Here is a 14,149-nt window from a genome sequence, read left to right as displayed (position 1 = left end):
CAAGTTTTGCAAAGCAGAGACCAGACCACCACCTGACTTATTTTCACTTCTGAAGGAACAGAACTTAAAGAGGCAAAAGCCAAATACATGAACACATTCTACTAACCACCTAAGGATGCTAATTACTGTTATTTAGGCACCACAACTACCCTCAGAAGAACGGGGTAGAACTTGCTTGGATTTCCATCCCTCTTTCCCGACATCTTCCAATTAGCCCACGTGTTGCATGATACACCACTTTCGGCTGCGTCATGGTCCCTTTTTGATTCTTCTATGTGGCAAGGAGGTGGATTTCCCTAGTGTTTCATATTGTGAGGGCACCTGCTTGCAAGAAGTTGCCAGGTGTGTAAAACTGTTCAGTGATAGCTATCTAGATACTTAAATGGCCCCTACTATCACAGTATTGGAGCACCTCACAATTTTTACTGTACCTATCCTCATCCTACCTCTGTGAGGTAGGGAAATGCTATTATTCCCATTATACAGACAGGACCTGAGAGACTAAGTGACTTTCCCAAGGTCAAACAAGACGTCTGTGGCAGAGCAGGAACTGAAGACAGATCTCCCACAGGCCAATCTCATGCTCTAACGAGTAGGCCATCCTTCTCCTACGCGTCCCCTTGAGAACATGGGTTCAATAATGCCTTGATGTAAAGCTTGATTTTAGGCTGTGTTTATCCCCAACTATTAGGCTTGTGTCAAAAGCATCAGCATTTATGGAAAAGGCAAACAGCATTCCAGCTGGAAAGAAGTCATTGGCTCCCACCATGCACCACCCAGACTGCTGCTGTCTCTGCATAGCTAGCTTTGCAACTCTCTGCTTATATGATAGGATCTGAAGAAGCGTCCTCCTGGAGTGTCTCCCCACCCAGACAACACTAGAGCAAGGTACCTGGCTGATACACCTTTCTTCAGTGTAGGCTACAAGTTCTGCGGCAGCTTCATTTAATTTTTTTTTAATTGAGGCTCTAAAAAGAATTAAAAATGACAACGAACAATGCAATCTGAACCAGAGCCCTGCCATTATTTATTCTGATTTAAACATCCCATTAATTTTGTATCATGCCCACAGTACCAGTTTTCAATAGGCAGCAGATTTGTGCCTACATAGCAGTGGGGAAGGGGAACCTAGGGCTTCCAGCAGCCAGGGAGGCAGTTTGAGATTGTAGGATAAGCTGGTGCTAAAATGGACAGAGAAATAGTTTTCAGAGTAGCAACCACGTTAGTCTGTATCCACAAAAAGAAAAGGAGGACTTGTGGCACCTTAGAGACTAACCAATTTATTTGAGCATAAGCTTTTGTGAGCTACAGCTGCCTTCATCGGATTTAGATAAAGTGAGCTTTTTAGAGAAATAGTTGACAGCTAAACTAGGATTGTTCCATTTGAGAAACACCCCATTATAACAGAGAGGAGTTCACAGTTCTCAGACACTGCAGCAGTTTACAATTACTCCACAGTGATAAGCATTTCTGCACAGCACAGGTGCTGACGCACATTTCTACAGCAAGGAACAGACAGGGCTCTGGCATCTATAGTGCCCGGTCCACTGAGGGCTCCAAAGCAGCAGCAGGGTTCAATTTAACAATGTAGGATCCACTTTACAGCGGAAAGGTAGTGCTTTCAAAGATGCCTCTCTACCACAGGCATACTTGCTATGAATGAATGCATGCTAGTTAGGTAGATGCCCACCCAACAGGAGAGAGAGAGAGAGAGAGAACAGAAGGGGAATAATAGAGTGAGCTTTGCCATTAAATCCCATTAAGAAAAGGGGCCTCCTTATCACCCCTGAAATTCAGGTGCAGAGGAAGGCAACATTTCAGGAGTTTAGGACACGTGCCTGCGTTCTGCATTTTGTCTCCTTTGGTTTTGCGTTATGCCACAAGAAGGCAGTAGCCGTCTCCCACGTCCAACGCGTGGTGGAGGAGTGCACAGTTAGAAGACTGGAGGGTGATCTGCAACACCTTGCTACTCTCCATGATGTAACAGTTTGATGGCTGGAAAAAAAACCCAAAAAACTAGATATTGACTTGTGATGCAAACAAAAGAAGATTTTGGGGAGCATTAGTCAGAGTAAGAGGCTACACAAACCAGCACCCAAGAAGAAAAATGACTCAGTTTAATTTGTTTCATCATAGTTTAGAGGTGGCATTTTCTAAAAGTGCATAACAAAGACAAGGTTCAATATCATATTTTCTAGAGCATCTCCTCGTATCTTATCTTCATTACAGACCCTGATTAAATGAGCAGCCAAACTGATCCATCGGGAGATTTAATGGACCTGCAGTTCATTGACATTCACCATAAAGAACGAAACGGGCTGGGTGCCGATAACTTTCCCTTCCAGCACAGCCCAAGTGGAATACACCCACAGGAATAGAGGCTCATATTGCAACTTTAGAAGTCAGTGGATAACAGAAGTTCTGAGTGCTTTATGGAGAGAAAAGAAAGGATTAATATATGTACACCCTGAATGAGGCAACAGCCACTATTGCTTCCCTAGTAGCTGAGAACAGCCTAATTCTTGAACAGTGCTTAATGTTTGCCAACTGCTGGAGCTAAGTAGCTTAGACAGGAATAGTCATATTACCTATAAGCATTAATTTGACAGACAGTCTAGACAATAGCACTGGACTAAGGGTTAACAGCCAACAGAGCTTTAGCTTTGCTCCTGAAGGCTGGTAGATAAGACTTGATGCCATTTCTGTGTGTAGGTCGGGGCCTTTGCTTCCACGCTATTCTTCCTTGATGTATTTACCTGAACCTGGTGAGTTTACATTTCCTCTGAAGCCGGTAAATGGCTAATATTGGGAGACAGCAGTTTGGATTCAGTGATAAGTCTTGGCTTTCCCAGCAGGAAGAGATTGGATTCTGAGGCAGTCAGACACAAAATACGGTGTTAGTGTCTGTCTTCCAATGCCCCACTGTGACTTTGAGGAAGCTTTTTCTCCTTCCCTGCCAACTTCCGTGATCCTGCAGTGGAGTCAAAATCCTGTGCTTGTGACAAGTTGCTATGATTTAAGTGCAGAAACCCTCAGAAGCTGGGCTGGGAAGGAAAACTTGTTTAAACAAATAACTCCAATGATAAAAACACAAGGCTCCTCACCACTAGTCTTCTACCATCTTAGAACTTAAGCAGAGTAAACTGGTCTTTATTCTGATATACTCTTGTAGACAGCCTAGATAGTCGTAAGTTACTGAAAACTCAGCAACTAATTACTGCTGTGTGCCAAGTAAATATTCTTTGGCATGTTCCATTCACTTGCTGTAACAGTACATAGCTTCTGCAACCTCAGTTTAACTACAAATGTCACATCATCAGGGACTTCCACTGAAACGTATCAGTAAGATGTGACATGCATCAAAGATGCTTTACCACTATAACGATAAAGCTGTAACTGAGAGTCTGTGAAGTCATACATATGCGAAATCACAACAGACATGGGCATAAGGTGATCACAGACTTGCAGACAAATCTCAAATCACAAAAGCACAAAGGATCAATCGCCTGAGTTTTCTAAGTTGATGCATATGCATGTAGTACGGATTTGTCAGTGTTTGATGGTAGCTGTATTTTTTCTAGCAGTCATGGTTCTACAGAAGCCTTCTTGCTTCAGTCAGAAGCACTACATTACAAGAAGGTAAGAAGAGAGACACACTTCATAAGCCTGAATTGTTAGGAGCTGTGCTCAATTTTCATATCGTATCCAGGACATTGCAAAGGTTGTTGGCTCCCCACCCTGTACCACTGCATGGATAGTGTGATGTTGAGTGCTATTCCGGGGCAGCTCTAGGGTGTCAGTTCCCCCAGAAAAATCTCACTGTTACAACTTAAGTCTTTCTACTCTTTCAAAAGCTTGTTTTCCAAACCAGTGATTCCCTCAGGAGCATCACAGGTACTTATTCTATGCTTTTCTAAATTGATACTTCATTTTCTTTTAAGAGACCAAGTTTATCATATTTAAAAACTTCATTTTGCTAAACTTCTATGCATAATTTCCACCAGGAAAAAATTTAAACTAGCCAATATATGGGCATTTCCATTAAGGACACTAAGTCTGGCCCACCATAACTAACCAGCCAAAGAGGCATTTCAGGATTTTTTTTCCCCCCATAAAAGCAAAGAGGAGACCCATGCATAAAAGATATGTAGGAAAAAATCAAATGCCATCAAAACAGAAAATTGACACAATTTTTAATATTTATATATTTTAAATCAAAACAATTAAATATAATATGTTTTAAGTCCATGAATACTTGGGCATGAGAGAAATAAGAGGTGGTACATAGTACCAAAAACCTTATACACAGCCTTTTTGCTTCTTCTTAGACAATACAGTGTGCCGCTATACAGTCAAATATTGCAACAGAATAATATTTGCTAGTCAATCAAGACTTTCTGAACATTGGAGATGATTGAGAATTTTTATAAAGTGATTTTTTGCACAGTCTTGAGAAAACAAAAGCAATCATAATAAAATAAACCCAAACCAGAAATGCTTCACAATAAAAAATACAGCGATAATATAACGGAGTGACAACTTGAGTGCTTCAGATGCTCTGCAGAATCCCCTCACTGGTCTGGTGACCAAGAGAGAAGTATGGTAGATGCTGTGGCTTTTTGTTTAAAACAAAGGCTATATAAGTTGCAAATGCTGAAAATAATGAAGGGGAAATAAAGGCAAAATGTCCTAAAACTGAACGATCTTTTTCCTTAAAAACAAACATCTGGGAATAGATATTGTCTCGGTCTGATGACAGCACATAATGGAAAATGGAAGCAACGCATAATGGCAGTTATTTTACACCTGCATGAGAGAGAAGTAAGAAAATGGAACAGAGTCCACTGGGCACAGTCCGCTCAGCACAGAGGGCTGGACTCAGAGCCATGAATCAGAAATGGAGGGCTGCACAGGCGAGAGATTGGTTTGTAAATTTTCTGCATACTAGAAGCAAGGAATGCGTGTATGCAAGTGTTAACAGCTTGACTAAGGGCAGAAAGAGATACATTGTCCAGTCTTCACTCCTGGCCATTTTATGCTTCTTTCAAAATGAATGCTGTTATGATGGAAGTAAAATGTATTTATTTATCTTACAGTTGAATACTCATCTAGTTCAAGTAAGGAAAAATGTAACTGTTATAGCTCACTGCCAACGTATTCCTCATCTCAGGCTGACCTCTCCAATGGGTAAGGTCAGGGAAGTTGCCCTGTGGCCTTTATAGTTGCGTGTTTAAAAATTACGAGTAGTAGTAGAACTAGAAACTACAACAAAGCCTTTCCCCTCCCCAGTGTGGCCCATGTCCCATTGCAGATATTGTGATTAACAGTCCTTCCGAGATGGGGTAAAGTATTTGTAAAGCAGATCACAGTTTTCCAATGACATGTTCATGAATCGCTTCTTCATCTCTTTAAAACCTTCATTATTGTGAATGCCACGTGCAGTAGAAAAAAACATTACTTTGTACTTTGTGGAGGAGATATAGGATTGCTCCTTTTCCTCCTCCCTGGTGGATGAGGGAGTATCAGCTGTCTGAAGTAACAGTGCTTTGTTTTCATTGGCTGTGTTAAAGAAGACTCCACCAAAAGGGAAAAAGTTCACTTATCTTCAAAAGCAGAAAACCAGATTTCTTGCTCTGGCATTTCTAAAATCATAGCTGGGAAAGGAAACACAGAATTAAAGTTCATTCTAGACAAGGTGGCTGAAAACTGTACAGATCAACCATCTAGTACAGGGACAGACAGTTGTGGTGTTGGCAAATGTTTGCACAAAGTTGACTGGAAAGAGTTTTTGATGAGGGAGAAACTTCCAATACTGTAACTGTACTTGCTTAATTTGAGTTCCAACCGTCTGTAGCCACTGATTTTTAAAATGTTAGTGTGTTTCAGGTGACCTTTTCATCTACTCAGACTGGAATTAGATTGTTTACAGACAAATTTAAGTAGAGGGACTGTTGAATAAGTCACTCATATCACTGCCTCCAGAAACAAGACGACAATCACAAATTAGAGGTATAAACCTATGTTTTGAGTAGATATTTAACTCCTTGGTGATGATGGTACAGAGATGCAGGTAGATTTCATAGGTTACCCTTGGCCTTCAGAAATTTTGACAACCAATACTAAGAGATTAGTGAAGAGGAATACAGCAAGCAATTATATTGTTTCATAATGAAACTGTTGCATTAAAGGTTGTTTCAGAACCTGGAATCTTGTGGGACTGCAGAAAACCAGAAATGCTATTTAAAAAATAATTAAACACTTAAACATAATTCTAAATCAAAGCCAAATCTACCAGGCTTCCCTATTTCTTCATACCATAAATGTAGCACAGTGATAAAGTTGGTGTGACTAATAAGCAACAGCTTTCAAGCTTTTACATGTTTTATTGGTACATTAGGCAAGTATTTTAGCACTCATCAATTTGAAATAGCAAGTGTGAACTTAACTAAGGCATTCCAGTATCAATCACCCATCGTAACAACACAACTTCTTTAATTAAGATTGTTTACCAAAGATCCCAAAGGAACAACAATGAACACGAGAGGACTTGTGTAATTGTGCAACTATGGACAGATGCTTTCTATGAAAGGTATCTATAAAGCACCTAATATCTTGGTGTCTCAGCCATGAAACTCTTTCACAAGCAAGCCAGTCATATAGTCTGAAAAGCTGATTTCATGTTCATGAGCATTCTCAAGAAATCTTGCATAGCATACAGACACACATTCTAGTTATCAAATTCACTAGGAAAAGTGTGCAAAAGCTCCATTCTTCCCAAAGTTTGGCCTAGGTCAGACTGGAAAAGAATAAGATGGTTGAGGCTCCTGTATTTACCTTTGTAACTTTTTCCAAAGGCTGGTCATTTTGTGCCTGCTGCATAACATCATTGACTATCATCTTTGCTATCCTCCAAGCCATCTCTTCTTGGGCCTAAAACAAAGGAAACTGGTTTCTGAGTGTAAGTCGTTTGAAATTGTTAATTCTTAGAGTCACAGGTCCAAAAGCGCTCTTACTACAGTCACATTTTAAACCTTGTAAAACAGGAGTACTTCTAAACAGTGCTAATCTACCCATCTCAGTGACAGGCAGATTCTTAGATTTACTTTATGGGGAACTGATCAGTCCTGAAGAGGGGACACTAGTCCTCAAGCTAGATGCAGTGGTCACTTTACAGCCTCACTATAGAACAATTATCACCACCTGTGCAAAAATGGAGGTTACCTACCTGTAGTTGGAGGCTCTTCAAGATGTGTGATTCCTATCTGTATTCCACACCTGGGTAGACATATGCCCCATGTGACCGAGTCTGTATTTTTTAAAAAAATATTAATTTTTTTTTTTAAACAAGCAGTATCCATTGGCCTGCACGTGCGCTGTAGCTCCCTGTGCTCTGAACCAATAGCGTAAAGGGTGGTGTGAGCTGGCACATCTCCAGTTCCTATTCTCACAGTCCAAACAATCGGCAGCAGAGGGGATGGAAAGTGGGTAGTGGAATACAGATCGGGACCACGCATCTTGAAGAACCTCCAGGTACAGGTAAGGAACCTCCATTTCTTCCTCAAGTGATGGACCTTATGTTTATTCCACACATGGAAGATTAACAAGCAGCAGTCAGAGAGGAGGTGGGTGAGAGGACACCATAGAGATAGCTGACTGTAATACTGCAGTCCCCACAGTTGTATCCATAGTGGAAGAGTCAACCAGAGCGCAATGTCTTGTAAAGGTATGCAAAGAGATCCAAGTAGCTGCCCTACATCTCTCTATCAGGGTAGGTCTCTCAGAGATGCTGCAGAGGCTGCTTGCCCTCTGGTGGAAGGAGCCCTCACCCCCTCCAGAGGGGGAATGTGAGCTAATTGGTAACAGAGTAATACAACCAGAGATCCATTTTGAAAGTCTCTGCACCAATATAGTTTGACCCCTTGATCTCTCTGCTATGGAAACAAATAGGTAAGTCTAATGTCCATTGTTTTTTGTAGACAAAAGGGCCTTAGATGTCTAGAGAATGCAGCCACCTTTATTCATCCAAGGCATGTGATTTAGGAAAAAATACTGGTAAGTTGATTACCTGACTCACATGAAACTTGGAAACTACTTTAGGGATGACTCTGGGGTGGGGCTGTAACAAGACCTCTTCTTTGTAAAAGGTAGCACATGGTGGGTCTGCCATGAGTGCACCCAGTTCATGGACTCTTTTGGCTGATGTTTTAGCGGTCAGAAAGGCCACCTTCGTAGACAGTTGGACCAAAGAGCATGTAGCTACGGGCTCAACGGGATGTTTAGCGAGACGACAGAATAAAATTGAAGTCCCACTGTTGTGTGAACTTCACGAGCGGTGGAAAGGATCTGAGAAGTCCCTTCAGAAATCGAGTTGTGACAGGATGAGTGACGGTTATCCACTGGAAAATGGAAAGCACTGACTGCTGCTAAATGCACTCAAAGAGAACTGAGCACGAGACCCAAAGACTTAAGAGTAAGTAGATATTCAAGGACAGCAGGGATCCCGGCTGATTCTGGGGACAAGGGGTTTTGCTGAGCCCAAACGGAGAAATGCTTCCATTTTGCTGAATAATAGCTCCTCATAGAGTCATTTTTGCAGTGGTTAAAGATGGATTGTACCCTTCTGGAACATGAGCACTTTACTTCCAATGCCCATCCAAATACCGGGCTCTGAGTTGAAGATGCTGCACTTAGCAGAGATGTGAACCTCACACAGGCAATAGAGAGAGCACTGATGTTCACTGCTCACAGAAAAGGAGCGAGGGCAGAACAGTTTTTGAGCACCGGGACCCTGAGCTTAATCCCAGACTTCCCCACGAGGGTGGTGGGGGGAGACACATTATATAACTATACTATGCTAGACTACACTATAAATATTAAACACTGCTAAAAAACCTAACTATATACAATATATTTACAGCAATGACATAGTAGAAAGGAGCTGAGGACACTGAAGATTCTGACTCAGATCACGTAGCAGTAAGAAAGAACTGGAGAGGCGTTGACCTGCACCATCCTTTATGCCCTGAGTGTGGAGCATGAAAAGGGCTACGGCTTATGTGCAGGCCAACGGACACCACTTGGACAAAAAAAAATTCCAGACTCAGGTGAGTGATGTGCACAGAATACACCTGGGGACCATCACTTGAAAAATGAATGAATGCTGCTTGGTTATCTGGAAATCCCAACCCCTTTCTTTTGCAGTTTGTTCCCTTCAGAGACAATAGAAAATCCCTGACTACAAACCTGTAGTTACCAATTACATTAGTTAAGCCAACCAGCTGGCAATGCCAAAAATCGAACTGTTCTCTCAACTGCATGGAGGTCATTTATGTTTTCTGAACATTTTGGTACAGGACTGTTAATGAGCTAGACCGCTGGAGGAATGTCAGACAAAGAAAGTGGTCAGGACTGAGAACCAGAGAATATTCTTCATCCGTAATTGGAATGGTAAATCCAGATTTTTACACTCATAAAAAACGTTGCTTGAAAACAGGGCATACCTCGTCCGTGTTTCCTTGCACCCATTTCTTCATAGCTTGTGAAAACATGGACCCTTATTGTTGAGAAAAAAAGGAAAAAGCATTCAAGGCAAGTATTAGTAAACTCAGCCAAGTATCCTCGTCGCCCTACTCTGGAAAAGCCTATCTGCATATCCAGGCCAGGGACTGGGAGACTCTGCTGCTAGTGCTGGGGAGAGCAGTGCAGATGCCATGGGGCACATGTGGAAGACAGATACTTAGGGGGAGGCCTGGCACTGAGTCAGGCCCATTCCTCTGCTACAGCTCTCTGGAAGCACACCGAGGAACAGGATGAGTGCAGATACAGTGGGGTGGGAAGCTGGCCGAGAGCTGAGAAAGCGAAGCCCTTTTTTTAAGTTCAAGTGCATAAGAGGTTTTATCAGCTCAGCTTTTAGCTGCTTCCCACCCCCTGCCAGGCTCTGTCGATAGTTCAAATCCCAGAGGCTGCCCACAACACTCCTCCTGCTGCGAAGTCCTGCTGGAGCAGGAAAGCAGGGTCTGGCTGGGGAATGAGTGTGGGCTGAATGTACAGGACGGTCCCTCAAGCACCTCCCTCTGCTTGACAAACATATATGGAATGGCTCTGGAGACTGCAGAATCCTGCTCATCTTGGCTGTTGCAAGCAAGGAAGAGGGCAGCTGCTACTAAACGTTTACAGATGCAAAGGAGGAAGGAGAAAGCAAACCTTTTGATTTCTTTATGTCAGGTTCTGGTTCAGACTCTCTGATAAACTGTCCCAGGTCACTGACTCTTCCAAATGTCATCTTCCTGCAGCAAGAGGCAGTAGACAAAGCTATGCATGTTAACCAGGGACACAATGTGAAAAACTGTCCAGTAGAAGCAGAGCAAAGGCTCTCTACAATGGCTGAGAAGTGCTTGGGCCCAACAGTCAGGGCTACATTTTACCATCCCGATATTTCCCCTCTTTCATCTAAATCCCAAGTTTATTTTACGGAATCCATTTCTAGAAACTCAATAGAGGTACAAACCTCAAAATGATTAGATTGTACCACATTAAAGTCTGTGTTAGTAAGTGCCCCAATTGCTGCCATCAAAATGAATTATTAGGGAACAACTGATTTAAGTTAAAGGTGACCTGAAAATGAAAGAAAGTTGGCTTGTGCTTTTTATGATTAAGTTGCCCCATCTCCCAAAAGTATTTACTTCTTTACATTAGAAATTTAGATCCTGTCTAGCCTGTAAGACACAGACAACACAAAAAGGAACCAGGACAGTGAAAGCTAAGCAGTTGAGATTGGAAGGGGGTTTTAGTCAGATGTTTTAAACTTTCTCCTGACACATACATAATTTCCATGGCTAGTTAACATTTTGGAAAAAAGAAACCTTTGTAAAATATTTGACATTTCTGTCCCTTCAATTAACACAAGATCTAATGACATGCATTCCCTGAGATCTCCTAGAATCAGAGAGTCCTCTGGGAACACTCGGGATGACCAGAGTTTACATTCCTGATATTTCTAAGGTGGGGGGGAGGGGGGCGGAAGGAGCAGAAAAAACTACATTTCCAGGACACCTTCTTTCATGACCTCCTTATACCTCATAAAGTAGCAAAAAAGGGGCAAGTCCAATTTAAAAAGTGCTATCATTTTTTGTTATATCTGCAACGAGCAACTTCCTTACACTTGACCACTTATTTTAAGGAATCCACATTTTTATGATATAAGCCATAGAAAAAGCATCTCTGTTTGAGAGATATGGGAAAAGAGGCAGAAAACAGAAGCTTCTCCAGTACTCTGATGACTATCATAATAGGAAGTGACTTAAGAGGCAGAAGAAAAGCACAATCCATTGGGATTATGGAGAGCAACAGTTTCTTCTCTATTTGGTGAGAGGAAGGAAGACAATCAAGGGTGCACATTGCTCTATTGAGATTTTCTGGGCTTGCTTCCTTCTAATCCAATACCTATCAGTGAGAGATCAGGAAATACTAAATTTATTTCTGGGGCAGGGGAAACATCTTGGAACCAACACAGCGCAGTTTAAAATCATTTTTAAAGTAAGGGCTTTTATTATTAGTGTTCAAACTATCAACTGGTGGATTTTTTTTGGTCAGAGAGTCACAAACATGAAGACATTTCTATGTGCATCATACTATTTAAATAACCATTACTTTCAAGGAATAAAACAGAACAAACACATAGAGTGAAACTATCCTGTATGAGATCAAGACTGAACCTGCCCTTGGGGGAGAGGCCAGGGAAGGTGGAATGATTCCATCAAGCTGGAGAGATTCAATATTCTAACCTGCTGAAAGTGTTGAGAGGCTCCTCACAGAATTACTATTTGGTGAGATTTACTTGAAAGGAAAAAAACAGGGCCTCTAATTCAGGGGTCTCAAGCCCAGCATATATGCCAGTACTGGCATTTCAGGCATTGGGGCTGACACTCATATTTCCCTCTCCCTGGGAGATATAAATATAAACCTCTTTCTCAAGGTTGACCACTATTGTTCAACTTCAAATTCAATAGTGCTCCCATGGCTGAGAAATTAGAAGTTTGAAGCAGACCAAATTCCACTGTGAGTTACAGCTTGCTTTATTCAAAAGGGAGGCAGGCAGACACAGTTACCTGAAGAGGAAGAATATTTTTCATCTAACTAATGCTCTACAACTGTAATAGTCTACTGGAATGAAACAAGAGTGCTACAGCTTGCATCTATCTGCACTGTTAATACAAAGGGACACAACAAGAATGAAACAAAGGTGAAGCACAGACATGAAAGAATGATAGACACTGAATAAACCTTACCCTGCATAAGTTCGTTGATATAGAGATTCTGGATCCAGACTTGCAGCATCTACAATTATTGCTTCATCAAAATTTTTCAGGATTTTAACATTAGCCTTTTTGACACTGGACTACAACAGAAATTCTAAATATTAGTGCCAAATGCAGAGAACTAATAGCCACTTAGCACACCAGGTCAAGTGATATTCTAGTTTTCTTGTACACTATAAAATAGTTCAAAGTTTCTAAGTAGGCCCAAAAATATTCTACAGCCTCCACCCCACAAAATATGAATTTCAGAGTAAGTGACATAGTTTTTAAACAGACAGTGATAAAGTACAGTTACATGAACAGAGCATAAAAAAGCAAAATGTGTAATACCTAAGTCAGAATATATCTATTTAAAAAGAGTGGCTGACTGAGTGGATTTGTGTGCACATGCATATATTTGTTTCTGAATTTAAAACAGGGAGCTCTCTCAAAAGCTGCAGCTATTAAAAAATTCCCCTAATTCCAGCCATCTACTTGGTAAATATGTGGATTAATCCTCAATGGAAATACATGGTTCCTATGACATGTAGTATGTTTTCCCATACACAGAACAAATCATGCATTTCCTAGGCTAGTTGCTTATTTCATCTTAAGGAAAACACAGAAACATGTGAGTGAGAGTGAGTGCACATATACAGTAACTCACTAACATGCTATATTTAAATGGAAACATTAATGGTAGCTGCCTCATAGCAGGCTAGTGAGGCATGCAGGGAGACCCTGATATATGTAAAGTGGAAGCACACAACAGAGAATACTCTTTCAGTTGCATAACTATCTACACCATTAAACACAGTGTTCTATTTTTTTAACATATTCTGCCATTTATATTGCAAAATTCCTCGCAGTTTGTTCTACAATATTTAGTCCGGTTTCAGAGTAACAGCCGTGTTAGTCTGTATTCGCAAAAAGAACAGGAGGACTTGTGGCACCTTAGAGACTAACCAATTTATTTGAGCATAAGCTTTCGTGAGCTACAGCTCACTTCATTGGCTGCATGCAGTGGAAAGTGTAGAAGATCTTTTCAGCGGCACAGCTTTTCAAGATCTGGCAGGCTACCCTGGTGACTTTATGCCCCAACACCCGCGTTTATCAGACAGGGTGTTCAAACCATGTCAGTATCTGCTTGCAGTGGATGTTATTGCTATTACTTTGGTTCGGCTGAGAGGAAATTGTTTTGCAGGATTTCTGGAACTGTTCTGCCGTAAAGCCAAGCTCAATATCTGAAGTGAATTAAGTCTCTGGTAACTTGGAGCCCACTGCTATACGCTGCCCCTGTTCCATATCTGAATGTAATGTGAACTAAAATTTCATTCATGATAGACAATTCCAGGTTAAAAATGTGTTTGCCATTCGCCAAGAGAAAAGTTCCCCGATGTGCTTTGCTCTGTTGGCCACTTCTCAGGCTGGACCCACTTATAAATGCAACACACATGGCACAAGCTTGAGAAAACTGCATTCTAAGGGGGGAGAAATGGGTGAAGAACCAGAGAAGCCATTAATGAAGCACAGAAAAACCTGGAGTTGAGATAAAACAAGACTGTACTTTCACCAAGTCACTGAACAAAAGTAAATGTAATCTAATCTCTCATTTTTCAATGAAGTTAGAAAGCAATTGAGGGTCAAAGGAAGCCAGTTGCAGTCTCACTTCCAAATGGTTTACAGAAGAATCAAACTAGTCTTATTTAGTGTTTTGTTAAAAAGCTCTCTGCCTGCCTCAGCAACAGATCTTTTAAGTCATTATTCACAATGTAGTCATCTTCAACTGCACCATATACAAATAGGAGCCCAAACTCAGATATCACCACCATGTAGCTCAGCTAATTACAAGT

General features: G+C 41.3%; 1 protein-coding gene across 8 annotated transcripts in view; it reads right to left on the bottom strand.

The window, feature by feature from the left end:
* Positions 1 to 4,176: 4,176 nt before the first annotated feature.
* AKAP10 (A-kinase anchoring protein 10) overlaps positions 4,177 to 14,149 on the bottom strand; it is a 36,876-nt gene continuing 26,903 nt past the window's right edge. For 5 of the 8 annotated variants that reach the window (XM_073315992.1, XM_073315990.1, XM_073315991.1 and 2 more), the window contains 5 exons: positions 12,288 to 12,397; positions 10,204 to 10,286; positions 9,501 to 9,553; positions 6,835 to 6,930; positions 4,177 to 5,654 (listed from right to left, as the gene is read on the bottom strand). In XM_073315992.1, the coding sequence (XP_073172093.1) occupies positions 5,649 to 5,654; positions 6,835 to 6,930; positions 9,501 to 9,553; positions 10,204 to 10,286; positions 12,288 to 12,397 (348 nt within the window). In that variant the 3' untranslated portion in view covers positions 4,177 to 5,648. The other 3 variants (XR_012155478.1, XR_012155479.1, XM_073315994.1) reach the window with 3 other exon arrangements.

This window comes from Lepidochelys kempii, chromosome 17 (assembly GCF_965140265.1).
Source record: "Lepidochelys kempii isolate rLepKem1 chromosome 17, rLepKem1.hap2, whole genome shotgun sequence".
Taxonomy (NCBI): domain Eukaryota; kingdom Metazoa; phylum Chordata; order Testudines; family Cheloniidae; genus Lepidochelys; species Lepidochelys kempii.
The sequence above is the reverse complement of the archived record's forward strand: the minus strand, read 5'-3'. Positions and strand labels throughout refer to the sequence as shown.